General features: G+C 33.7%; 1 protein-coding gene across 2 annotated transcripts; it reads right to left on the bottom strand.

Moving 5' to 3' along the window:
- Positions 1-1,894: 1,894 nt before the first annotated feature.
- LOC138329065 (cytochrome P450 3A11-like) lies at positions 1,895-25,820 on the bottom strand. 2 transcript variants are annotated; one of them, XM_069275789.1, is made up of 14 exons: positions 25,641-25,820; positions 22,062-22,158; positions 21,798-21,850; positions 20,607-20,703; positions 20,137-20,253; positions 19,695-19,789; positions 18,774-18,922; positions 16,918-17,042; positions 15,726-15,831; positions 8,967-9,124; positions 8,244-8,332; positions 7,685-7,822; positions 2,798-2,960; positions 1,895-2,673 (listed from the first exon to the last, which is right to left on the bottom strand). In XM_069275789.1, the coding sequence occupies exons 1-14, from the start codon at positions 25,709-25,711 to the stop codon at positions 2,596-2,598; spliced, it is 1,536 nt and encodes a 511-aa protein (XP_069131890.1). In that variant the 5' UTR covers positions 25,712-25,820; the 3' UTR covers positions 1,895-2,595. The 2 variants fall into 2 exon arrangements, with proteins under 2 accessions (XP_069131890.1, XP_069131891.1); XM_069275790.1 differs by lacking the exons at positions 21,798-21,850; positions 22,062-22,158; positions 25,641-25,820 and adding an exon at positions 21,560-21,700.
- Positions 25,821-26,922: the final 1,102 nt, after the last annotated feature.

Raw genomic sequence — 26,922 nt, 5'->3', positions numbered from 1 at the left:
ATGTCATTATGTGTACTAGTGTTTATGTTGTAGGAGCGTTGGTTTTAACGGATTTGACTACACTAAGGCATACACATCGAGTCCTTTTTTGACCTTGTCATTAAAATGGCGGCTGTAGATGGTGATGGGACGTTCCAATTGATATCTATATACATATTTAATGCTATGATATCATCTGAACATAGCGGGAATTATGCCTTTAAGAAAACATGACTGTTTAATGTCATAGTTTAAGTGCCCCAAATAGAGCAGTTAACATTGTGTTCTCAAAACTAGTCTTCATATCTTGTTTCACCTCACAGGTGTAGTTGAACATTACTAAATGATAAAACGTGCCCATGACAACGTAAAGGGGATTCGATGTAGTAAATGTGAATCCGATAAAACAAGCACTCCTTGCACTGACATGGTTATTTGATGACAGAAGCATGTACCACACCGAACCATTAGGACTTCCTTTTGAAATGTTCATTTTTTCAAATATTTTCCCAAAAGGATTACAAGCTACAAAACGATCTACACGTCAACAATAATACCTTATAGAAAAGGGCCTTTCGAAGAGGAGAGCCTCAATCCTATTCTGTCTTTGCATATTATAGAGTTAGCTCTCTTGGTGGAAGGTGTCGATTGTTACGTCATTATTTTGTGAGGTCAGCTCACGTCGTGTTTTCTGAAAAAAGTATGGCATTACGCTTGCAAACACATGACGTTATAATTAATACCTACCCACAAGGAGAGATAACTCTGTAATATACAAATACAGAATGGAATTTCTTCGATGTCGGCTTTGACGTCAACGATGTCGTCGAGGTTGGATTGGATGCAAATGTTAAAATTTATTTTCCTTTACAACTGACAATGATTCCGACATTTTTATATGGGTTTTAGAATGTTGTGTAAGTCACTTGTTGTATTCAGTATAGACTGAAAAGAATTCGGGATGGAACAAGTTTCACAAACGATCAGCATGTATTTGGTTAAGTTCGTTTTAGAAAATGCTTTCATACACAAGTTACGGTTGATCTCGAAAGGGTTTTCTATATGATATAACTTGTGATATATACACCTATAGTTTATTTTTATTAATTTTTCCCGGTATATGTTTTTTACAATGTAAACCAATTCATTCTTCTATGCAATTAAAGCTCGCGTATCATGCGTAAAGAAAAAACTATAGAAGCCTAGATCGTGAAAAGAACTCGTGAAAAAAGTATGAAAGCGATATTATATCGCGGCAAAACTCCGTTAGTTTTCAGTACATTTTCCTGTTGTGTCCTTTACCGATTGATGGAGTTTTCTTACTTTTTACTAAACAAGCAGTGGAATATCTTTGTCAAGATGAAGTTTTCTTACTTTTTACTGAACAAGCAGTGGAATATCTTTGCCAAGAACTACCAACTGAGTAATCAGGGCTTAGCAGAAAAAATGTTGATACAGTGTCTATCGACCAGAGCGCAGGACACAGAGTCCAACTATATATTGCGAAAGGATTAACTCCATTCCATGCCAGATGTACCATTGAAATAATAGCCCATTTTCTTTGTTTTAAATACAGAAAATTTAACAATGGGAAACATTGTCTTAGCCGTATCAATGCTCAAATAAATCTACGTGTTTGTAAATGTATGATTTATATCCATGTGTCATGCCATCGGATTTATTTCACACCAAACGCAATATGTTTAACACATCTATATATGGTAGACATACTACATAATATAAGCATAAATACTACGATTAAGGCACTATAGAAGGGGTATTAAAATACAAAACGCTGTTGTACAAATGCATTGAGGTGGTGTTATTATTCAAGATCGATTGAGATATTATAGAAAATGATGGATGGTAGTATAGCAAAGCATTAACACCAGTGAAAACAAAGAAAAAGACAAAATAGTTTCCAATTTCTTTATTGCAAAGCTTAATGGATTGTTGCTTTATAGTAGAATGTGGACAATATAAATCTACAAATATGACGTAGAAAATACAACGTCCACGAACATATGACGTAATGCTCAAATACACATCTTGATTTAATAATATGAATATGAAGTACCATTACAGACTATTGTCACCAGCAATCGAAGGAGATATAGTTGCGTTGATATCTTTTTTCTGTTGTTTTTTTTTAAATATTTTCCGTTATAGTATTCGGTTATATCGGAAAATTTATTACGACTGATTCTTTATGAAGGTTTTGAAGCAATTCAAACACTCCCTTCTTTGTTGTTTATTACTCAATATGCGACGTTAAATACATATCCTTGTGTCTTGTACTGTCTAACAGTCAAACACGAAGTGTAACTGTATTCACATTATTATCTTTAGAAACAAACAAAGCGACATGAAAACTGTTGGTATTAACACATTTTACAGTTGACAGCTCCACTATATCTTTTGTATTCTGCATGGCTATTGGGCTGTATTATAATGATTTTAAACTGATGATTTGTCGTCAGTCTGGATCATACACTAAATATCCACGTACGTGTACATACAATTACAATGATTAACAAAATCCGTATGAGAATGTTTTATAATAGAAATGATTTAGGCAACACCAGACCTTCTTCAGAATCTCTCGATGCTTCTTTACTAATGTTTGATGTCTTCCACTTTCAGCCACAGAAACCTTGGCTTCAGAATCGCCGCGTCATCCATTTTTGGCGGGATCTGTTACAGATAGGAACTGCATATTATATTTCAAAATGAAAGATATATACAATATTTTGTTTAAAAAAAACTGAATATAAACGCAAAATGATATTTCGATAGACAAGCAAAGGAAATTGCTTACATCCGTTTTCTTGCCGACGCTAAGCCTGAAATTGCGTATCATTTCAGCAGCTGCCATTTTGGCCTCTAGTAAAGCCAATCGCATACCAACACAGTTACGGGGGCCGTGTCCGAATGGCATGAAATCCATAGGGTCATGGTTCGCCTTCTCAGTAGGGGAAAATCTGGAATAGATCAACAGATAGCATAAGTAGCTGTAGCCATTCATAATACATTGTATCTGAACATTTCGTCTGATTTAACACCACATACAAAAAGAGTCCCAGTCTTACGAAATAAAGGAAAAAAGTATTAATGCATGTAGCGGTTGTAGCAGTTTCAATTGAGATATCAAATAGTATATTCAACATATCAAAAACTGTCATAAATAAAGCACAAATCTTTATCATTTTTGAAAAGTAATTTGCTAACATATTACTGAAAGGATAGTTGTAGATGAAAATTAAATATCATTAAATCTCTGCCCCTTTTCATCTAAAGATTGAATAGCATTCAATGTCGAAAAGAGTCGTTATTATGACACAAAATTACATACCGCAGTCTTTCAAAAATCCGAAATCAGTATCACACAACGTACGGAGGAGCTGCCATTTTACCCCCATTAGTATCTAACGTCATGGAAAGACATACTACTCCGTATGTCTTTCAAAGACGTTAAAAGACTTTACTTAACTAAACATACATTATTTCTTTACTAAACTAAACAAACATTATTTCTTTCTAAACTAAACATACATTATTTTTTACTAACTAAACATACATTATTTCTTTACTAACTAACATACATTATTTCTTTACTAAACTAAACATACATTATTTCTTTACTAACTAAACATAATTATTTCATCTATTATTCTTACTAAACTAAACAACATTATTTCTTTACTAAACTAAACATACATTATTTCTTTACTAAACTAAACATACATTATTTCTTTACTAAACTAAACATACATTATTTCTTTACTAAACTAAACATACATTATTTCTTTACTAAACTAAACATACATTATTTCTTTACTAAACTAAACATACATTATTTCTTTACTAAACTAAACATACATTATTTCTTTACTAAACTAAACATACATTATTTCTTTACTAAACTAAACATACATTATTTCTTTACTAAACTAAACATACATTATTTCTTTACTAAACTAAACATACATTATTTCTTTACTAAACTAAACATACATTATTTCTTTACTAAACTTAAACATACATTATTTCTTTACTAACTAAACATACATTATTTCTTTACTAAACTAAACATACATTATTTCTTACTAAACTAACATAAAACTAACATACATTATTTCTTTACTAAACTAAACATACATTATTTCTTTACTAAACTAAACATACATTATTTCTTTACTAAACAAATACATTATTTCTTACTAAACTAAACATACATTATTTCTTTACTAAACTAAACATACATTATTTCTTTACTAAACTAAACATACATTATTTCTTTACTAACTAAACATAAACTTATAACATACATTATTTCTTTACTAAACTAAACATACATTATTTCTTACTAAACTAAACATAATTTCTTTACAAATAACATTTATTTCTTTACTAAACTAAACATACATTATTTCTTTACTAAACTAAACATACATTATTTCTTTACTAAACTAAACATACATTATTTCTTTACTAAACTAAACATACATTATTTCTTTACTAAACTAAACATACATTATTTCTTTACTAAACTAAACATACATTATTTCTTTACTAAACTAAACATACATTATTTCTTTACTAAACTAAACATACATTATTTTTCTTTACTAAACTAAACATACATTATTTCTTTACTAAACTAAACATACATTATTTCTTTACTAAACTAAACATACTTTATTTCTTTACTAAACTAAACATACATTATTTCTTTACTAAACTAAACATACATTATTTCTTTACTAAACTAAACATACATTATTTCTTTACTAAACTAAACATACATTATTTCTTTACTAAACTAAACATAACATACATTATTTCTTTACTAAACTAAACAACATTTTTTGCTACTAAACTAAACATACATTATTTCTTTACTAAACTAAACACATACATTATTTTTTTACTAAACTAAACATACATTATTTCTTTACTAAACTAAACATACATTATTTCTTTACTAAACTAAACATACATTATTTCTTTACTAAACTAAACATACATTATTTCTTTACTAAACTAAACATACATTATTTCTTTACTAAACTAAACATACATTATTTCTTTACTAAACTAAACATACTTTATTTCTTTACTAAACTAAACATACATTATTTCTTTACTAAACTAAACATACATTATTTCTTTACTAAACTAAACATACATTATTTCTTTACTAAACTAAACATACATTATTTCTTTAATAAACTAAACATACATTATTTCTTTACTAAACTAAACATACTTTATTTTCTTTACTAAACTAAACAAACATTATTTCTTTACTAAACTAAACATACATTATTTCTTTACTAAACTAAACATACATTATTTCTTTACTAAACTAAACAAACATTATTTCTTTACTAAACTAAACATACATTATTTCGTTACTAAACTAAACATACATTATTTCTTTACTAAACTAAACATACATTATTTCTTTACTAAACTAAACATACATTATTTCTTTACTAAACTAAACATACATTATTTCTTTACTAAACTAAACATACATTATTTCTTTACTAAACTAAACATACATTATTTCTTTACTAAACTAAACATACTTTATTTTCTTTACTAAACTAAACATACATTATTTCTTTACTAAACTAAACATACATTATTTTCTTTACTAAACTAAACAAACATTATTTCTGTACTTAACTAAACATGCATTATTTCTTTACTAAACTAAACAAACATTATTTTTACTAAACACATCTTTTATTCTTTACTAAACTAAACAAACATTATTTCTTTACTAAACTAAACATACATTATTTCTTTACTAAACTAAACATACATTATTTCTTTACTAAACTAAACATACATTATTTCTTTATAAACTAAACAAACATAAACTGAACATACATTATTTTTTTTATTTAACTAAACTAAACATACATTATTTCTTTTACTAAACTAAACATACATTATTTTTTTACTAAACTAAACATACATAATTTTTCTTTACTAAACTAAACAACATTTTTTCTTTACTAAACTAAACAAACATTTTTCTTTACTAAACTAAACATACATTATTTCTTATTAAATTAACCATACATTATTTATTTACTAAACTAAACATACATTATTTCTTTACTAAACTAAACATACATTATTTCTTTACTAAACTAAACATACATTATTTTCTTTACTAAACTAAACAAACATTATTTCTTTACTAAACTAAACATACATTATTTCTTTACTAAACTAAACATACATTATTTCTTTACTAAACTAAACATACATTATTTCGTTACTAAACTAAACATACATTATTTCTTTACTAAACTAAACAAACATTTTTCTTTGCTAAACTGAACATACATTATTTCTTTATTAAATTAACCATACATTATTTATTTACTAAACTAAACATACATTATTTATTTACTAAACTAAGCATACATTATTTTTTTACTAAACTAAACATACTTAATTTTCTTTACTAAACTAAACAAACATTTTTTCTTTACTAAACTAAACAAACATTTTTCTTTGCTAAACTGAACATACATTATTTCTTTATTAAATTAACCATACATTATTTATTTACTAAACTAAACATACATTATTTCTTTACTAAACTAAGCATACATTATTTTTTTTACATAAACATACTAAACATACTTTATTTTCTTTACTAAACTAAACAAACATTATTTCTGTGCTTAACTAAACATGCATTATTTCTTTACTAAACTAAACAAACATTATTTCTTTGCTTAACTAAACATGCATTATTTCTTTACTAAACTAAACAAACATTATTTCTTTACTAACTATACATACATTATTTATTTACTAAACTAAACATACATTATATCTTTACTTAAGTAAACATTCATTATATCTTTACTTAACTAAACATACATGTTTTCTTTACTAAGCTAAACATACATTATTTCTTTACTAAACTGAACATACATTATTTCTTTGCTAAACTAAACAAACATTATTTCTTTCCTAAACTGAACATACATTATTTCTTTACTAAACTAGACAAACATTATTTCTTCGCTAAACTAAACAAACATTATTTCTTTGCTAAACTAAACATACTTTATTTTCTTTACTTAACTAAACATACATGTTTTCTTTACTAAACTAAACAAACATTATTTCTTTGCTAAACTAAACCTTCATTATTTCTTTACTAAACTAAACAAACATTATTTCTTCGCTAAACTAAACATATATTATTTCGTTACTAAACAAAACAAACAATATTTCTTTGCTAAACTAAACATACATTTTTTCTTTACTGAACAAAAAATTTATTATTTCTTTACTGAACTAAACATACATTATTTCTTTACTAAACTAAACATACATTATTTCTTTACTTAACTAAGCATGCATTATTTCTTTACTAAACTAAACATACATTATTTCTTTACTTAACTAAGCATGCATTTTTCTTTACTAAACTAAACATACATTTTTTCTTTACTGAACCAAAAATTCATTATTTCATTACTGAACTAAACGTACTTTATTTCGTTACTAAACTAAACATACATTATTTCTTTACTGAACTAAACATACTTTATTTCTTTACTAAACTAAACATACATTATTTCTTTACTAAACTAAACAAACAATATTATTTCTTTACTAAACTAAACATACGTTATTTCTCAAATATTGTTTAGTTGAATACTACCTTGCCGGGTTGAACACCTCTGGCTTTTCCCAAACATCAGGATCGTGGTGCAGTGCATAAACCGGTACAGTCACAACCATTCCTGGTTTTAAAGTGATGTCCTTGACCTTTGTTGTTTTCACACACGTCCTGTCAAATCTACAACAAAATTGTATTCAATGTGGTTAATATAAATGTAAGATTGTTTTCAATGTGGTTTAAATAGATAATGTCCTATCGCCTCACTTCTGCCAAGGTGTTTAGTGCTCCCCCTGCGAGGAAGGTCCTTGGTTCTGTCTCCTGACCGAGACACATCATAGTTTATAAAAGTGTTCTGTTCCTGCTTAGCGTTCAATAGTTTGCCAGTTTTCAGTATGATGTGATCTTATCCCTGGCGGCATACTATATAAAAGGCCGAGGTTCCACTGTCACAACACAAGCGCACTTCAATCAAAACACTCACACACGGAACCCACCGCTTACACAGGCGATCGGGCTTAAATGACCATGGCTATTAATTAGGCGATAATTTAATCAACCAATAATAAACGAATTTAAGGATGTGATTATTGAACCTCACCTCATCGCTGGCGGATACATCCTTAGAGTCTCATTGATACACATATCCAGGTACTGTAGCTTCTGAACATTCTCGTAGTCGACGTTGTCCTACAGAATATGATGATGTCTTTGTAAATGTTGGTATCTAAATATCAAGGTTGTCTAATTATGCACATTCAAAACGAGTTACCTCCCTTTAATAATATAGTTACATGTCAAACATTGAGTGCTGGTAGTTGATAATGATAACCCGATATACAAAGTACAGTTATTAATATCACGATGATACTAGTTTTGACAGATACCAAGAACTTATGGTTCAATATTCAGTTTATACTGTTTATATAGCCCCTATGATTAGGATTTTAGTCGGTAATTGAAATCATCCAAGTTTAATGCTGTTATACCTTCGGAAAAGGGGGTTCCAAAATAATATTAGACTCAACAGATGTATCTTTTTAAGTATACTGTCATGCACATCAATGCAAATGTTACTTCAATGTGGGTATTAACTTCGGTAACTTTATTCGTCAGATAAAAGAACTAGTTTGTCCAAAGCATGATCAGGATATTTTAAAACAACGTCCTAAGTTATCATAGGATGACACAGTACATCCGTTCAAATGTATTGATACATGTATGTCTAAATATCTAAATTATCTAAATAAGTATTTAAACAATGCTAAGTGACATTAACTTTAGTAATAGCATGTCTCTACATTCATCAATATCTTATACCTACCGACCCTATCTCTTTCTCAATTTCCCTACGTAACTTGTCCTGGCAGTCTGGATTCAAAGCGAGGTTGTACGCAGTCATTGTAAGTGTGATAGACGTAGTTTCGTATCCCGCAGCAAAGAATATTTCGGCATTTGCTAAGATCCCGTCAAACGTTATACCTTAGACATAGGATGCACACAAATGAGTTAAGAATATGCCATTACAATGTATTTTAGCCTGCTAATAAAACTTCTCAGAAGATTATAAAATATCGGAACATATGGTAAATGCATTACGAAGTTTAGTCCCATAGTCATGTTTCTTGAGATATTGCTCTGTGATTAGGTGGCTTATAGGTTTTGAAAAGATGTTTATTTTTGTTTCAGAAAAGAGTCAAAACGATAATTTTACCAGGTTCTGTAATATAACACAACAAACATGGTTAATGGCTGACTAACCGGAAGTAGTTTATTGTCGCTTACCACATCTAGATCCGCTAGACGCTTATGACATTAACAAAACGTATAATACTTAAAATTGAAGCTAACTGTACTAATGGCACAACAGACAGATATCCACAAGATGGGTAATTATTGTTAAATGACTAGAATGCTTATTAATGAGTATTAGCACAGTCTTTGGCACTATAATAGAGTTTAGAGCACAGTCAATACTTCAGATGATTCCATTAATGAATAAAGTAATCATTGTGCCATGATGATGAATTATTATCATTCAAAGATAACTACACTTTAAAGTCTGTAAATAGTCCAGTAAAGATAGGGTGTTACCCCAAAATAATTGCAACAGAATTTTTTCTTTGTTTTTCATACAGATCTGACTTTGTTTTATACAGGAAAAAAGTCGCCACAAATAAAAATTTGGGAAAGTGTTTTTCTTGACCCCCAAAAAATCTGAAAAATAGGGATATTTGCATAATTTGCCAACTTTGAAGCCAAATATAAACTTACATGGTTATCATGAGATACTAGAAAATTACTGTATGGCAAGAATGTTATAAGGACAGCACAGATTGCCAAAAATCTAAGTTGAAATCAACACAGGGAAAAAGTATGACAGCATGAAAATTGCATAAGTATGTCCTTGTAACAGCCAAATATGCTTTTGTTGGATTGTTAAGATAAAAAATTGTTATTATCAACAATACCATTGATACTCATTTTGGTGGAATCTTTTTAAATAAAACTTGTTGATTAAAGGCTTTAAAAGTAAAACATTTTACTTTTACTACCAGAGATAACATGGTTGCTAAAAGTTGGTATTTTGGCCTTTTCCAAGGATATTTTGAAGTCCAAATTGAATAATATGTCTTTTTTATTCAAGAATTATTCAGTAAGTACCGTCTCAAGTGTTTAGATAGTTAATAATTCAGATTATATGTAGGTTAAACTCACCTAAAAGAGACAACTATATTAAGATATCCCCAAAAATAAAAGACGTGAGGTCGATCAAATCCCCATTTAGTGCCAATTTGACTAAACTTCTCTAATTGGCTAAGTCCTTAAGTTGAAATATCAAAAATGTGAATATCTATTCTGTGACTAATCAGATTGCAAAATCCTTTGGCAGATATTACCACCATAATGGAACGTTCTTTATAAATTGAAATCGAAGTTTCTTTTTGATCAAATATTTGAATAGGTCAGTTTTTCATTTTTCCATAATGGAACCGTATGGGGGTTACATAATTTTCAATGAGATAAAGGAATAAAATAAAAGTTCAATTTCAATTTTATAGCTGAAAATCATCACAGTTCTGATTTATTTACTGACAAAATGTTATGACAAACGAATAAAGCATATTCGCAAAATTAAGATATTTGTATTGCAAATTTATGGACTTAGACATATTTTGATATTCAGCCAAATTAACGTTATAGGAAGTTTTTACTACTAAATAAGATGTGCATATTTATATCGTTTTTACAATAAATGATCAAAATAACAAGTACAAAATATACAAAAGAGGATATCACATATTTGGAAGCATTTGCTTTTTTATTTTCCGAAATATTAACTACCAAAATGGGAGTTTTGCCAAAATTATAAAGTTATAAAAACACTTCAAATTGGCACGATCAGTCAACTTGACGGGTTGATATTTAGTTAATTTCTAGCTAATGTATTATCTATCATGCTTTAATATCAAAGAAAAAGTATTCCTTTAAGACATAAAACATTAACTGATATTGTTCAGGGTAAAATTTTATAAATGTTTGCATCTAAAAAGAACAAAAACGGTATTGCCAACTAAATTCAAAGGTTTTTAACCGTTTTCATCCTTCTTTATTTCTTGGATTGACTGAAATTATTGTATCATTTCAACTTATTTGTACTTATCTAAAGCTTGTCTTACTATATACCCGATTTCATATTTCAAGTATTGCAAAAATAGCAGATATTGTACTTTAAAAGTGGTCAAAAGTGTGATTTCTTTATATATTTTCTTATTTTTCGGGTGTTGAAAAAACGACTTTCCGAACATATGATTTTTGGCGACTTTTTTCATGGTAAAATACTAAGATCCTCCAACCCACAAAGCAGAAAACAAATTCTGTTGCAATTATTTGGAGGTTAAGCCTCTATTTTTCGTAATTTTACTGGACTAAAACTGATAACACTTAACTAGAACTAATTAACATAACTAGAAACTACACCAATTCGAACTAGAAAGGCCGCGAAAAGTTCAAAGGTCCATTTTCTTTGGTGGGGTCACTCTCCTCCCTGACCTAGTAACCTCTGGTGATGGACCGGAAGTGGGTGCCAGATGTGGTTCCTCCAAAGAAACAGAGTTGCCTTCCTTATTGTCCTCACATTTTAAGTCTGGAGAGGGCGATTCCTCCGAATCGGATTCCATGTGTTCTCCAGCATTCGCGACTGCGTTCGAAGCGCGGAGATGTTTACGACTGCGCCTATATAGCTTGTTGCTAGATCTAACTACATAGGATCTAGGGTGTTGATAGTGCTTTACTACAGTCCCTGGTATCCAGGTCTCTGAATTGGATCCTGGGGTTGGTTCCAACCTTATATGTTGTCCAGGTTTGAGACTTGGTGATACTTTTACTCCTCTGCGCGAATCATAATATAATTTCTGACGCGCTTTCTTTATCTCAAAATGGCGTTTTACTTCTTGCTGGTTGTATGCTGTTGGTTTCAGCAGGTCGCGAGATGTGGGTAATGTGTTTCGCGGTCTCCTTCCCATGAGTAACTGCGATGCAGAAAGTTTCACACCTTGCAGAGGTGTAGTACGATAGTTAAGCAGTGCTAGACCTTTATCCTCACTCTTTCGCCATAGTTTTTTTGCTGTTTGTACAGCGCGTTCTGCCTCTCCATTCGAAATCGGGTAATATGGACTAGAGGTCACATGTTGTATTCCATATGAATTACAGAACGACTTAAATTCAGCAGACTGGAACGGGGGTCCATTGTCCGATCTCAATTTTTTCGGTATTCCATGGCAGCTAAACACGGATTTCATGGCTGTCATTACCGACTGACACGTTGTGGAATGTAAGGCTAATACATCAATGTATTGCGAGTAGAAGTCTACTAGAATGAGGTGTTTTTTGCCTTCAAAGTCAAATAGATCACATCCTACCTCACTGTAGGGTAACTCTGGCGCTTCAGTTGGTCGAAGTGGTTCGGACTGTTGCCTGTTTTGGACCTCAGCACACTTACTGCAGTTTTGTACCAACGTTTCAATTTCCGAGCTCATTCCTGGCCAGTACATGACTTCTCGAGCGCGTTGGTTACATTTTGCGATACCCAAGTGTGATTCATGTATCCGCTCTAACATATGCTGTTGCATGCTCTTTGGGATTACTATTCTTCGACCTTTGAAGATGATGCCGTCTGCGACAGACAGCTCAACACGAGAGTCCCAATAGGGTCTCGCTCCAAGAGGAGTGTCACTTCTATTGTCAGGCCACCCTTCCATGATAACTTCACACAGTGTTCGTAGTTCACTTTGAGTACGTTTCACGATATCGAGATACTTGACGCGAGTAACAGACACAAGATCGAATGCGTATTTATTCTCGAAGTCATCTGTCTCTGGTGTACTGGTATCTTGTAAATGTGCTCTTGACAAAGCATCGGCTACTACCATGTCTTTCCCTTTTCTGTACACAATTTTGAGGTCAGACCACTGTAGTTTCATCAGCATCAGCATCTTCTGTAATCGCATTGGAGCTGATTGCAGTGGCTTCTTGTGTATTGCCTCTAATGGTTTGTGGTCGTTGTACACTGTGCATTCTTTCCCTAGTATATAGCAGTGGAATTTTGTGACACCATGTACAATGGAGAGCATTTCTTTTTCTATTTGAGCATAGTTTTTTTTTCAATGCTCGTGAGAGATCTTGAGGAGTACGCTATGATGCGGCCATCTTGAATTAGGACTGTTCCGAGGCCGTCGTTTGATGCGTCACACTGAATCTCCACATCCTTATTGACGTCATAGAATGCTAGAACTGGTGGTGTACTACACAGGCGTTTCAGGTGATCAAAACTGGATTTCTGTTCATGTTCCCATTTCAATGCTACATCATCTCTGAGTAATGTCCGTATTGGAACATCTATTTGACTCATGTTTGGTATGAACTTGGCGAGATATTGTACCTAGCCTAGAAATCGTCTAACGCCGTCTTAGTCTTCAGGAGCTGGCATATCGACGATGGCGCGTATCTTGTCTGGATTAGGGCTTAGGCCTTCAGCGCTAATAATATGCCCTACATAGCTAACTTTAGGTTGCCTGATTTGACACTTGTCAAAGTTCAGTCTAAGATTGTATTCAGTTGCACTTCCAATTACACGTTTTAGAATGACGTCATGCTCCTCTCGGTTTTTTCCCGCGATCAGTATATCATCCATTATGGCGACAGATCCGTCGATCCCTTCCAGCATTTGATCCATGATGCGTCGATAGATTTCAGGGGCACATTTAATACCGAAGGGTAGGCGTAGCCATCGATACCGACCGATTGGAGTGTTGAACGTTGTCAAGTAAGACGAATCTTCATCTAACTTTATCTGAAGGAATCCAGATTTGGCATCTAGTGTTGAGAACACTGTAGCACCTGGGATATTTGCGACCACTTCCTCCACAGTTTTCATTGGGTGGTGTTCACGTTTTATGACCTTGTTGTAGTCCTTAGGGTCAGGGAAGACTCTGACCTTCCCATTTCTCATAGACACAACCATAGAATTTACCCATTCAGTAGGTTGATTGACCTTTGTGATGAAGTTGTCCTTCTCCATTTCCTTTAATTTTTCAATTATCTTAGGCTTAAGTGCAGTTTGTTGTTTCCGTGGTGCATGTACTACTCCCTGGGCATTGGGCTCAATCTTTATGGTGTAGAAACCAGGTAGAGTTCCAGTCGTTTTAGTAGCATCCGGAAACTCTTGGAGTTTTTCGACTGTGGCTACTCTCGATATGAGTCCCAACTTTTCAGCAGTATCACCACTAAGAACATTCTCCTGAATTATGTCCACAATTTCAAAGTCAACATGTTCAATGCCATCAGATCTGGAGTGAGCTACTGGTAGTGAGACAGTAAACAATGGGTGAATTTGATGATTGGAAAATGTTCGGAGTATTTTGCCTGACTGTCTGACTTTACCATTTACCATTCTCCTGAAACTCCTTGTTCTTTTTCTGTCTAAACTTTTTAGGGTTCTTGTCACGCTTGAACGACTTTACACTGTTCAATCCAACTACCCCCTCGCCTCGCAACATTTTAAGTTGATTTTGTGAGAGTTCGTATTGTCTACCGATTTCTATGGCCTTAGCGAGTGTGAGATTCTGACCTTGGTCTAACAGTCTCTCTTGAACCTTGGGTTGTTTAACACCGTCAATGATAGCATCAATCAAAACATCATCTGGGTCAGTGTACTCACAATCCATCAGAATTATACGGAGATCTTTGACAAAGTTATCGAAATTCTCACCTTCAAGTTGACGTCGTTGTTTGACCTTAAATCTAGCCACCCAGCCACTCTTTTGTTTTTTCTGGGCTTGATGTATTCTCCTAACTTTGTGAGAATTACCTCAGTGTTGTCCTCATCTCCCTCAGCCCACGTTAGGGTTTTGTATACCTCCCGGCCCTGTTTCCCTATCCACATTCCGATCCAGCCAGCGCGGTCCTTAGCTTCCGATTTTGCTAACGGTCCTTTAAATATGAATGAAACATGTGGTTGGAATCGTTGATATTAACTGTTAATATCTTTCGCATCCCAATCCAGTGAGGGCTGTTCAAAATTCGACGTCATGCTGTTTGACAAGGCACGACGTTTGTTACAGATTTTACACGAAGTAAAATTGCAGATCGACAAAACTTGAGTCGATTTGTTTAAACCGATGTTCGATGTTTACATTTCATATTGTCTCTGATACTGTCAGTGACGTATATCGGCGATGGATCCCGATTCTGACACCGTGTAATATAACACAACAAACATGGTTAATGACTGACTAACCGGAAGTAGTTTATTGTCGCTTACCACATCTAGATCCGCTAGACGCTTATGACATTAACAAAAAGTATAATACATGAATGTTACAGGTTCGAGCCATATCTTGCGGTGATGAGTATTTGCTGTTTCGTATTGCCCCCGAAATTGACGACATTCATAATCGCACGCAATGTCTTGACAAGTTTTGCTTTCAAACTGATTGTATCATTAATCAAGGTAATTAAACAATGTCTGGATCTGTAAACCAACCAGCACACATTTTAGTTTAAGCTAGAGATAGTGACGTACCTTTCTGTTTAGTGTTTACGTGATGTGTTGTACCATTGCTCTCGTCTGACAGATTTCTGTCCTCCTGGGAATCTACCATCAGCTGTAGGAAATCTGTACGGCCAACCTAGTATAAAAAAGGAGAAATACACGTCGAAGTTTATTTGCACGGCATCATTTACTTTCGACACCCAATGGATAAGGAGGGTACATATGTGGTGCAATCAAGTACGCAGAATTATGTGCATGCAATACATCAAAGTCGTGGTTGTGTAAAGGAGTGAAAAGAGAATGGCAACTAACCAAGGTTTGTTTGTTTGTTTGTTTGATTAATTAACGTCCTATTAACAGCTATGGTCATGTAAGGACGGCCTCCCATGTATGCGGTGTGCTGCGTGTATGTTGTGCGAGGTGCGTGTTTTGGGAGACTGCGGTGTATTCATGTTGTGTCTTCTTGTATAGTGGAACTGTTGCCCTTTTTATAGTGCTATATCACTGAAGCATGCCGCCAAAGACACCAAGCAACACACCCCACCCGGTCACATTATACTGACAACGGGCGAACCAGTCGTCCCACTCTCTGTATGCTGAGCGCTAAGCAGGAGCAGAAACTACCACTTTTATAGACTTTGGTGTGTCTCGGCCAGGGGACAGAACCCAGAGCCTTCCTCACAGGGGCGAACGGGAGGCATTAGGAAAGAGAGAGTCAGTTAGGAAGAAGAGAAAAGATAAGATCCTAAATTTAGTCGTCTTTTACGATCATGCAATAGGGGCAGCAGGTACAATTCTAACGCCCTACCTGCAGGGCAGACTAAGCAAGGCTATGGAATATGTTGATTGCAATCTCAATCGTTGGCATAAGAAAAAAAAGATTATTTAAATTTATTACCATTGTAAGTGTGATATTATCAGACTGATAAAATATAATACCCTCTCCCTCTTTTGCTTTGTAATTATTTACCAGTATCATAAAAAATCTACTCTCTCCCTCTATCCTTGTTTACGTTTATCATATACAATATTTAAAATACTGTCATATATTGCAATATCATATTAATGTGAATAGGTGTACCTGTGATATATCAAGGTATGCTTGATGTTAACAAGAAAAATATGTTTAATAATCTAGACATTTCAATAACACAGTATAATATATAGAGAGTAAGTAACCAGGACGACACTGACAACCACGTGACTTATGACCTATTTATACCTCTTTGTTCTGTTTCCTTTCCTCCACCAGCCGTGTCGTAAGTTTACGGAAGTATGCCATACTATCCTTCGGGAAAATCGTAGCTCCCATTTGTTTGAACAATGGCTTTAATGATGGAAACAGCACTGAAACGTAATTATTAGATGTGGATTAATCTGCTCATAACCGGTATATACATCAGTGAATGATGCCCTGATACAGTATACCTTCTACTTCTGGACTTAGTTCGAAACATATGCGGGATTGATGCCAGCGCTTCCAGTAATGTGGTGTTTTGGGGACGCCATCTTTCGGCAACCAATTCAACCCAGTCCGTTTTTGTATCTAACGATTGTGTAATATATATTATTTCAAAAGCGAAACGTATGTCGGTTTCTCTGAACAATATGACGTTACACTATCAAACATATAACGACACAATCAGTACCTCATAGCAGATAACTCAATAATATTCAAAGACGAAATATTGTTTTTAAACGACACTTGATCATGAAAGAAGGCCAAACAAATTCAAATGATATCGCCTAATTAAAAGATCGTTAAAATATCTAATATCATTTAGGATAGATCAGCTTTAAATAATCACAGATCTGACACGAAAAGGTACCTGTATGTAGTATAACGATGCCTTGAAATGGAAATTTAATTTAAAGATTTAAGTTAAAGTAAGCTATATATAACTTGATAATTTGATTGACCAATTTGAATATATCATCAGGCAGTTGATTTAGGAACATCGTCTAAGTCCATATAGGAAGTCAGTTCATAACTAGGAAGTTGTTATTCAATCATTGCCTGACATAATTTTAGGAAATCGTGACCTTTACGCCATTCCTGCTTCCTGGTATCGAATACATATGAGACTCGAGATATTCTTTAAACACACTCCATAGACACTCCATAGACACCCCGGACACAACATACACTACAGACATGACACACTTCACACCAGGACACCTCTGAAGATACCAACACTAGGAAGCATACTCCGGACACAACATACACTACAGACATGACACACTTCACACCAGGACACCTCTGAAGATACCAACATTAGGAAGCATGGAAATTAATTGTAGGAACATGTATTTTAGTAGACGGAGAAGTTATGATTGTAATTCCCGTCAGGATGTATAGGACTATACAGTCCTTAGTCCACTATACTAAAATATGCATATGGAAACAAATAAAAACTATGCAACTAAAAGTCAACGCCTCCATTATCATTCAACTACATCGACATGAACATCACAAGCAACATCAAGCCTTCCAACTCCATGTAAAGAAAAGTCATTTCATTATATGTATCTGCAATCTGAGTGAAACATGAAAACAGTGTCTGATAAAGCTATGGAGTTATAATCGTATACAAGTTTTTCAAAGAGCATTTTACAATGCAATAGCAAACAAATTTGTGCAAAAAACAACCATTTTGCCTAAAAATTGCCATTTCATACAAAAAAGGGGATACGTCAAATGTTTCTTCGATCCTATAGGCTGTCAAAGGTAACATTGCATAAAATACGATCGTCCATCAGCAAAGAAGGGAGCTCACTCTAAACATTTTAAGTAACCGTGAGATTGGAACTCTCGTTGCCCTGAAGTGTACATTTGTACACTTTACCTTAACTGTTTATGGCAGTGCTTTACAGTCGGTAAGTTTTTTGTAAATATTATTTTCGCAATTTCACTGGTCATCGACGTGGTCGTGGTTCGATACCCGAAATGATAAGTGATTATTTATAAACATACAACGTCATGGCTAAATTCCATTTCGTTAAGAGAGAACAAAAATGGAAACAGTTATCAAGTGTCTTTGCTGAATTCTTAGAAATCACAATAACTATTATACTCACATATTGTAAATATCCACGGCGAAGTCAGGCTGATATCGAGCAACTTTTTAGCATGAGATACGAAAAGATCGTTGGGATTTCCTTGGGAGTCCACGTGGATACCAAAGGCCGTAGAGCTGATCACATCCATGGTGTATCCCCCAAACAATCTATCAGATGTATGAACGTAAAACAGATAACGTTTTAGGATGTTTCGATGGTTGGTTGGTTTACTAGATTAACTATCTATTGATAGCTAGGGTCATTTAAGACTACATTTTGCGTATGTTTTTCGTTACTGAAGTACATGAGTGATTTGTGGAGATGTGTGAGGTATCTTTATAATACAGTGTATATAGTGGATCCACTCTTCCCCTTTTTATAGTGCTATATCACAGAAGCATGCTTCCAACGACAACAAAAAATCACATTCCGTACATTATACTGACAACTGGCAAACCAGTCGTTCCATTCCCATTCCATTGTCGAGCGTTAAGCGGGAATAGAAATTACCACTTATATAGACTATGGCTGGGGACAGGAACAAGTGCCTTTCTCCCAATGACCAACTGTGAACCGGTGCCTATGAAGTCACCTTGAAGATAATTTAACTATAAAGGATACTTAATATAGATGTGGGAAAAAAATCACAAATGTATTCACAAATGTTTTACTTAGTATATGATAATGGTTATACATATTAACATGCTTTCTTACTTTTTTATTACTTTCAGACAACACATATAGATATACCTATTATACATTGCGGAATCAATGACATTGTAGGCGTGTATCTTTAATACTTTTATATTTTTCATAGCTTTTATTAGTATTATCATTTTGCGGGTGATAATCATAATGAAATTCGTGTTGCTTTACTGCTTCTTACTCCGAGACAGATTTTATGGTTTAATATATATCTACTGAGCTATTGAAACAAACCTTCTCATTTCAACTTGGCCATCGTCTCCGTCCTTTACAGCGTCCCGACATGTTTTGATCAGTGTGTCGCAGGCTTCTTGGACTAGCGGTACCATCTTAGATATAAAATAATGATAACGGATTATGGAAAAAAAATCACAAATGTATTCACAAATGTTTTACTTAGTATATGATAATGGTTATACATATTAACATGCTTTCTTACTTTTTTATTACTTTCAGACAACACTCTGGTTTTCGAAAAGCAACATCTTTTAATATCTTTCCGAATATATTGCCTCAGTAAAGTCTCATGGGCCCAACTTTATCATTATAACTTAACTTCAAAGAATCCCAGAAATTCAATTTCGGGTTATTTTATTCATTAAGAAATCCCTTAAAGTAATGGAATGCTAATGAAACCGGGCCCTGACATAGTGTATAGAACTTGACCAGTTTCTACCTTCCGTAGTTTCCCTGATGAAAACGTAGGAGTAATAACACTTCTATCATGCTTCCAATAGTCTCCTTTTGTATTCAGTAGGTTGTACTCCAAATCGCCGTTGAATTCTGGAATCGTCTGAAACAATAGGAAGACAGTTTGTCATGATGCCCAAAAACGTATCACTTGTACTAAACTAAAGATACATTACAATTCATAATTTGTGTACTTGTGCGTAGCACTAAAATTGATATACAGTCAAATCTGTCTATAACGACCAGTGAAGCCGTCTCTATAGTCAAGTAGTCTTTGTACACAGGTCATATGTGTTATAAACGGCCGCTTATTGTGTCAGTGATATTAATACAGAGGCGGTTGCTAAGGTAGGTTAACTGTATAATGACCTCCCAATTGTAATTTGGGTTGAAGAATGGAACATGACACAGAATTCCGTATGCAGTGAAAGTTTTAAAGATATTCATAATACAAACCATTCTATCAGGGAAATTGTTAAACTGTTTCACCAAGATTTCCTTCAGCATCTCTTTGTCAGCTACAACTAGGTTGGAAGCGATCATATCGTAATGACTAAAAGAAATAGAAGTATAGATATAAAGCAAATCGCTTAGTTCCAATTGCTATATATTTAACAATATCGTAACATATGAAATAAATGCGATGATAAAATGTTCAGGGCAATGATATTGATAAAGAAAAAAACCAACAACAACGAAATGCATTTGCGTTTCGGAGACGGTAACCAAAACTATGAACACATTATTGTTAAGTCAAGATAACGAATGACGTCAGCACAGCTTATCCAAAACTAAAGGTGAAATATCGAAAGAAGGCGATGACAACAGTAGGTGCCAGTACATTCTCTAGGGACTGATATGGTAATTGGTAGCTATATCCTTGTTTCAATAATACAAAGCATCGGACCCCGTAACCCAAACGGAAATTTAAGTGACATCGGTCTATCACTGCCCTATCAACGACTTTACTTAAAAGTAAATGGATGAAACTGGGCAAAATATAAAGGTTTCTTAAAAATATTAATAACAAAAGAAAATATATATCGATGGCTTAAGATGAGGTTACAACATCAAACATATGCATGATTTCCTGTCTAATGTACGATAACAGTGGAGATTCATTTCGCTGTTTTGCCGTCTGACGCAGTGAAAGTCAACTACCGCGCGGCAATTAGGACGACGGCGGGAAACATAAAACGACCCGCGTTATGAAAATTAACATTTTATTTATTCTAATTAAATAGTTATGAAGGTGATGATAAGTGTGCTAGTAAACGTATAGTTAATAACTTCTGCAACTCTACAAAATTATTGATCTCGTTTTACATTCCTATTTTAAAAATTAAATGCCGTTTCGGAAAGGTAGTGGCCCTTTAAAAGTAAATGGATGAAACTGCATACATACATACATAATCAATTGCCCATATATCCCGTCTGTACATAGTACAGAGTTAGCTCCCTTGTGGGTAGGTATTCATTATGACTTCGTTATTTTGTGAGCGCAATGTACGTCATTTTCTCCGAAAATTATGACGCTCGCAGACACATGACGTCACATCCAATACCTACTCGTAAGTGTAGACAACTCTGAAATATGCAAACGCAAAATAATATTTTCTCCGTAATGATTATAGGAATTTAACATACCCAAATACCTTCCCATATCTTCGTATTCCATTTTGGTCAAAAGCACGGATACCCTAATGGTAAAAAAACACAGAATCGTATACAATGCTACTAGTGTCATTGAAGGTTCGTAATTGTATTATAATCAGATGGCATTTAGTTACAAATTCAAACAATTAAAAACAAAAACATAACAAAACACACAGAAAATAAGATATAATTACATGTATATCAAAACATCAGAACTGTGATTGCTTTTATTTTTTAAATCATTGAAATCGTTACCTGCATAACCATGGCCGGTAAATTGCCTAGAATTGGAACAGGTGTTGGTCCAGGTATTCCCATCCGTTTGAATGTGAAGAAGCTTCGACTCATCAAACTACAAAAATAACATGTAAAACAACGTAAATACGTATGATATTGATGGTAGAATTGTGTGTGTGTGTGTGTGGGGGGGGGGTTGTTCTCATTTTTAAACGAAGTTGAAATTATTATAATTATTTTATAATGAACATTTGACATTGATAGCGGTTATTTGATATTGTGAATGGAATATCTCATGTGACATTATAATATCTACTTGACATTATTGATTGGTATTTGACATTTGAATAGTAATGAGTATTTAACATTATTTATGGGTTCATTGGTATTTAGCATTGATAATGATTCTGACCTTGTTGTAGATGATTTAATTGTTGTAGAAACAGGTCCCACAATACGGGGTAATTGGATATGGAATTCAATTCGTAAGTTACAAAATACACGAGCTTTATATACATGTAATTGGTATCTAATTAGTATTTTTTGAAAAAAAATTCACTCGTTCGGAATAGATTCTATATTCAGAATACTCGTTCTGTAACCTCTATGTATTACATATTCCGCCTGATAACCGTGTAATATTTTTATTTCCAGTCGCTTTTTATCGGTTGGAAATCCAATGTGACGTCATAAATAAATATGATTTTAAACGATGACTTGTATTCGTGGTGAGAGGACGTAATGACAAAGCAGTGGCTCTTTAAAATTTAGGTATGTGATAAAAATAATCTTAAATGTGTGTTCATCCATATGTGCTTTTATTAAACACAGCTTCATGTTGCCAGGCCTCGCAAAAATAATGTTAAAAAAACTTTTGTGACTGGTTTCATAAAATCTCATATAAAAAAAACAAAATTAAGACCTTATAGATTTATTCTTATTGCTGTCGAAAAATATCCGCATATATAGTAAACTAGCATAATTGCCGTATCCAATGCTAATTAGCTCCTTATATCTATAGTTAACCTGCCTCAATATATTACTTTGGTTCCGATCACTTTCTGTTTATCTATTATGGCCTGGTTGAGAGGGCATTATTGCCTCATAGTATTGTCGAGGAATAGAATAATGCCCGCGCCGAAGGCGAGGGCACTATCCCATTACGAGACAATACTATGCTGCAATAGTGCCCTCTCAACCAGGCCATAATGTGCTTCGTACATCATCTTCACATGAGACCCGTTTTCATGTAATCGTAACAGAAGCACGTCAAGCTTCACTTCGCAACGCCATTCTCATTTCCACACACATTAAAAGTACAACATATGCATTATCGCAGAAATCTGTGTTTCTATTAAACGGAATTCAGTTTCATGAAGATTAAAGGTAGATCAATATACAACGAGAGTGAACTGTCTTCTGTAGAAAAGCAACATTTGCTTCCATCCATACACACAACAGCCTGTCCGCCATCTTGACGTCTTGGTCGAAGCGCAACGTTATAATGAGGTCATGTTATGGTGCCATCACCATGCATTCACGTTCAATTTCGCGTCACTACAAAAGTGTCCACTTGCACGGGCACTATTGCAAATAGTAACCATGTGTGTAGCCAATCAGAATCCAGTATTCTGTCACGTAACGTACTAATAAGGTTTAAGACGCCGTTTAAACTCACGGTTTGTGTATGCCTATTGAAGATAACTCAGTTGATATAATGTGTCTTTTGATCTGTTTTAACCTTCGATATTATTGTTGACTGGTATATTGTTGTATTGGTTGTAAATATTGGCAAAATATGCAAAACAAAATGGTACATTTTACTTTTGCAAGTCCACAGGGTTCCATGCAATTGTGTTTACGTGTGTTTATAGCATAGTGGGAGCGCTGGTTTGTCTGGATCCGACTTTCTAAAGGCAGACACATCGAGTCTTTTTTTCTTTGCTGGGAAAATGGCGGCTATAGATTATAATATGCAAATATATACAGTAACAGTATTGTAACGGTCGCGTGACCGACTATGCCTGTTGCTACTCTGTACTGCAACTACAACTGTAGTACGGTCCGTTACCAAGTTCTATCTTGGACCCAGGCACTGTTAACCACAACAAACTAAATACTGCCAACAATATATACAAATAAATGGCTAGTCTACTTGACTCATAATCACATGTTAACAACCATGATCCAATTCATTTACACCTGGTAAATACAACAACTGAATCACCTTGAGCACCCTGTATCTTCAATACCACAGGTCTAAGTAAAGAGGCTGCTTCACTATGACAGTCAGTTCCTCGTGTACAAAGTACACATTATCACGACACCAATACCGAGACACCTGTGACTACAATACCGAGTCACCCTTTTACCGCGGCACCTAGAGCTTTGGCAAACCTTGTCTCATTGTTCAAGCAACACGCCGCCCTGTGTTACTGAACACCTGGTATCGAACTGACACCCCGTCACCCTGTACTGCAGTACCCTGCAACGTATACCCCATAGTGGTAGCAACAGTGGAACCCCAACTTACTCAGCTGGGCCCAAACTTATTCAGCTTGGTCACTGACAGAACCTTGCCGAAGCAGAGATTCGCCTCTTACATCGTGCTCTCCATTGACAATCATTCTGAGCTACTTAACTTAGAATCAGTAAATTATTCCTGGTATACAGAATTTCAATAATTAAATACTTATTTATTTCAACTGTAATCAACTTTTAATTTGCTATATATATCTTTCCTACATGTAACTGTAAAATTAGAAACTATTTACAATATTCCAGACCTGCACATTGATTAGTCATTAATTAATTAAAGAATCATTATAAACTTCCGGAAATCAAGGGGAATAACTCTAATCAAAATATCTTATATTACAATCATTCGCTTCAGTATTATGTAAGGTTGGGACGAATGTATACTTTTCAGTAGACACTTTTTAGTAACTAAGTTATGTTCAACTACGCCTAAGAAGCGATACAAAAAATCACTAGTTTAAAAAGGGTCTTAAACCATTAAACCCATTATTTGTCACAGGTGACATTCTACTCTTATGAACAACCTAGAATAACAGCGATACCAAGTGCAATAGTACACATATACATGTTTACTTCCACGCGCTATGTCATATGATTACTAAACATCTAGGACATTGTCAAAAGTAAGACGCAGTTTAAGTCTGGTTGATCATAAAAACATCTTGTCAGTGATTCATAGTCATTGTTAAAATGTTGTCTGCAATGCACATTGGTTAGGTACAGAATTACGCCTGTATATCTATATATGTGTGTCATTACCTTCACGCATAGTAGGCATCCAAGCTTAACATTCTTTTTGAAAATATATAAGCGTAAATGCATAGGTTATGAAATGGTTATACGTATTTAAAAAAATAGTTACAGATCTTATGTCGAAACAATATCTTTTAATGAAGACACGCAATATAACCAAATTTAAAAGAAATGAATAAAAGAATCGACGTCGCTATTCTTATTTTTTGTTCAAGTTCCAACGTAAGAGCCACATTGTATAACACTTCAGTCACTGTTGCCATTATGTATTTGGAATTATCATTGATCAATATATACCATACTTACACTGTGTAGAGGACACAAAGTATCACCAACAGAATAACCCACACTGGTAGGTCCATGCCGAGGATCTCCATTTTGTCGTGGCAGTTTTAGTGACAGTCCCGAGCAAGTTTGATTGAAAGCGTGCTAGATTTCGACCTGTATGGACGGGAAGCTTCATTGGAATGTTGCCAAACTCATTTTTATGTAAATTCTGAATTTGGCTTACTGAGACAAGTTAGTACAGACAATGGTGTTTAACAGTACATTTACACAACTTAATCTGTCCACTGTTGTAAAAATGACAGGTGACCTTTAGTAATACAGATTACCCCCAGTACACACTATGAAATAGAATTAAAAATTCTGTTGATTTTAAGATAATTAAGGAAAAACTAATTTTTGCAACATAATCATGAAGTAATAGACTAATTAAACATTGATGTTGAGATGACACAAATAATGTTTGTTTATAAAGTGTTGCTTTTGTCGTCAAATAGACATATGCCTCTAAATAAATAAGTAGAGGAAGCATGCAGTGTGTCTAGACTAACGAGTCACAATAACTGGGTTATAAATAGATCGGCGTTAGCCTTGATGTAATACATCCACAGACGTAGCCTACATAATACAAACTGTCTCTTATCTTGTCGTACATAAATACTTGTGTTAAGGCAAGAGACACTGAGAGATAGAAGAGTAGCAGAGCGGGTATTCACTGGTATTTAATGTTTGGAAAATAAAGTTTTAATCTTTGTGAATTTAAGTTCGTATTCATTTTCACAGGGGACCACGCAGCAGTGACCCAATTGTAATGATCGGACCAAACCAAATCCATTTCCTACTTCTATCTGGATAAATATATTACGATGAAATGTAATAACACTATTTAAATTCAAAGTGAATATACAATTCACACAAAAACGAGACACACACAAATGTCTGGTCTTCTTTCAATCGTTATGTTAAATCTTTAGATATTTAGATATCATCAAGAGAAAGCCTTACGGCCTCTATGACACGAGCGGGTTAACATTACTTCCCCGATCATCTCGTACACAAATACTGATTAAACATCAGGTTCCTGAGACCTTATATCTATAACACCTACATCAATATAACACAACGATCAGCAGGTCTTTAAACCAGGGATATATATCAACAAAAAATAAAGAAAAGAGGACACTGTCTTTCAGTTGACTTTTGGCAAGCTTTGGTTTACTCGATATATCATATTCGAGATAATTTCAATGTCTATATGCTTTACATACATAACTCACTTTATCCCGTTCGACTTGTAACTCCA

The sequence above is a fragment of the Argopecten irradians genome, chromosome 8 (assembly GCF_041381155.1).
Source record: "Argopecten irradians isolate NY chromosome 8, Ai_NY, whole genome shotgun sequence".
Lineage (NCBI taxonomy): Eukaryota > Metazoa > Mollusca > Bivalvia > Pectinida > Pectinidae > Argopecten > Argopecten irradians.
The sequence above is the reverse complement of the archived record's forward strand: the minus strand, read 5'-3'. Positions and strand labels throughout refer to the sequence as shown.

Excerpts from the sequence above, each read along its gene's own strand:
- LOC138329065 (XM_069275789.1), bottom strand. The coding sequence starts at position 25,711 with ATGGAGATCCTCGGCATGGACCTACCAGTGTGGGTTATTCTGTTGGTG. Across the intron at positions 21,851-22,061 it reads TACCGGCCATGGTTATGCAG|GGTATCCGTGCTTTTGACCA; the intron begins GTAACGATTTCA and ends TTTTACCATTAG. Across the intron at positions 2,961-7,684 it reads GAGGTGTTCAACCCGGCAAG|ATTTTCCCCTACTGAGAAGG; the intron begins GTAGTATTCAAC and ends GATCTATTCCAG.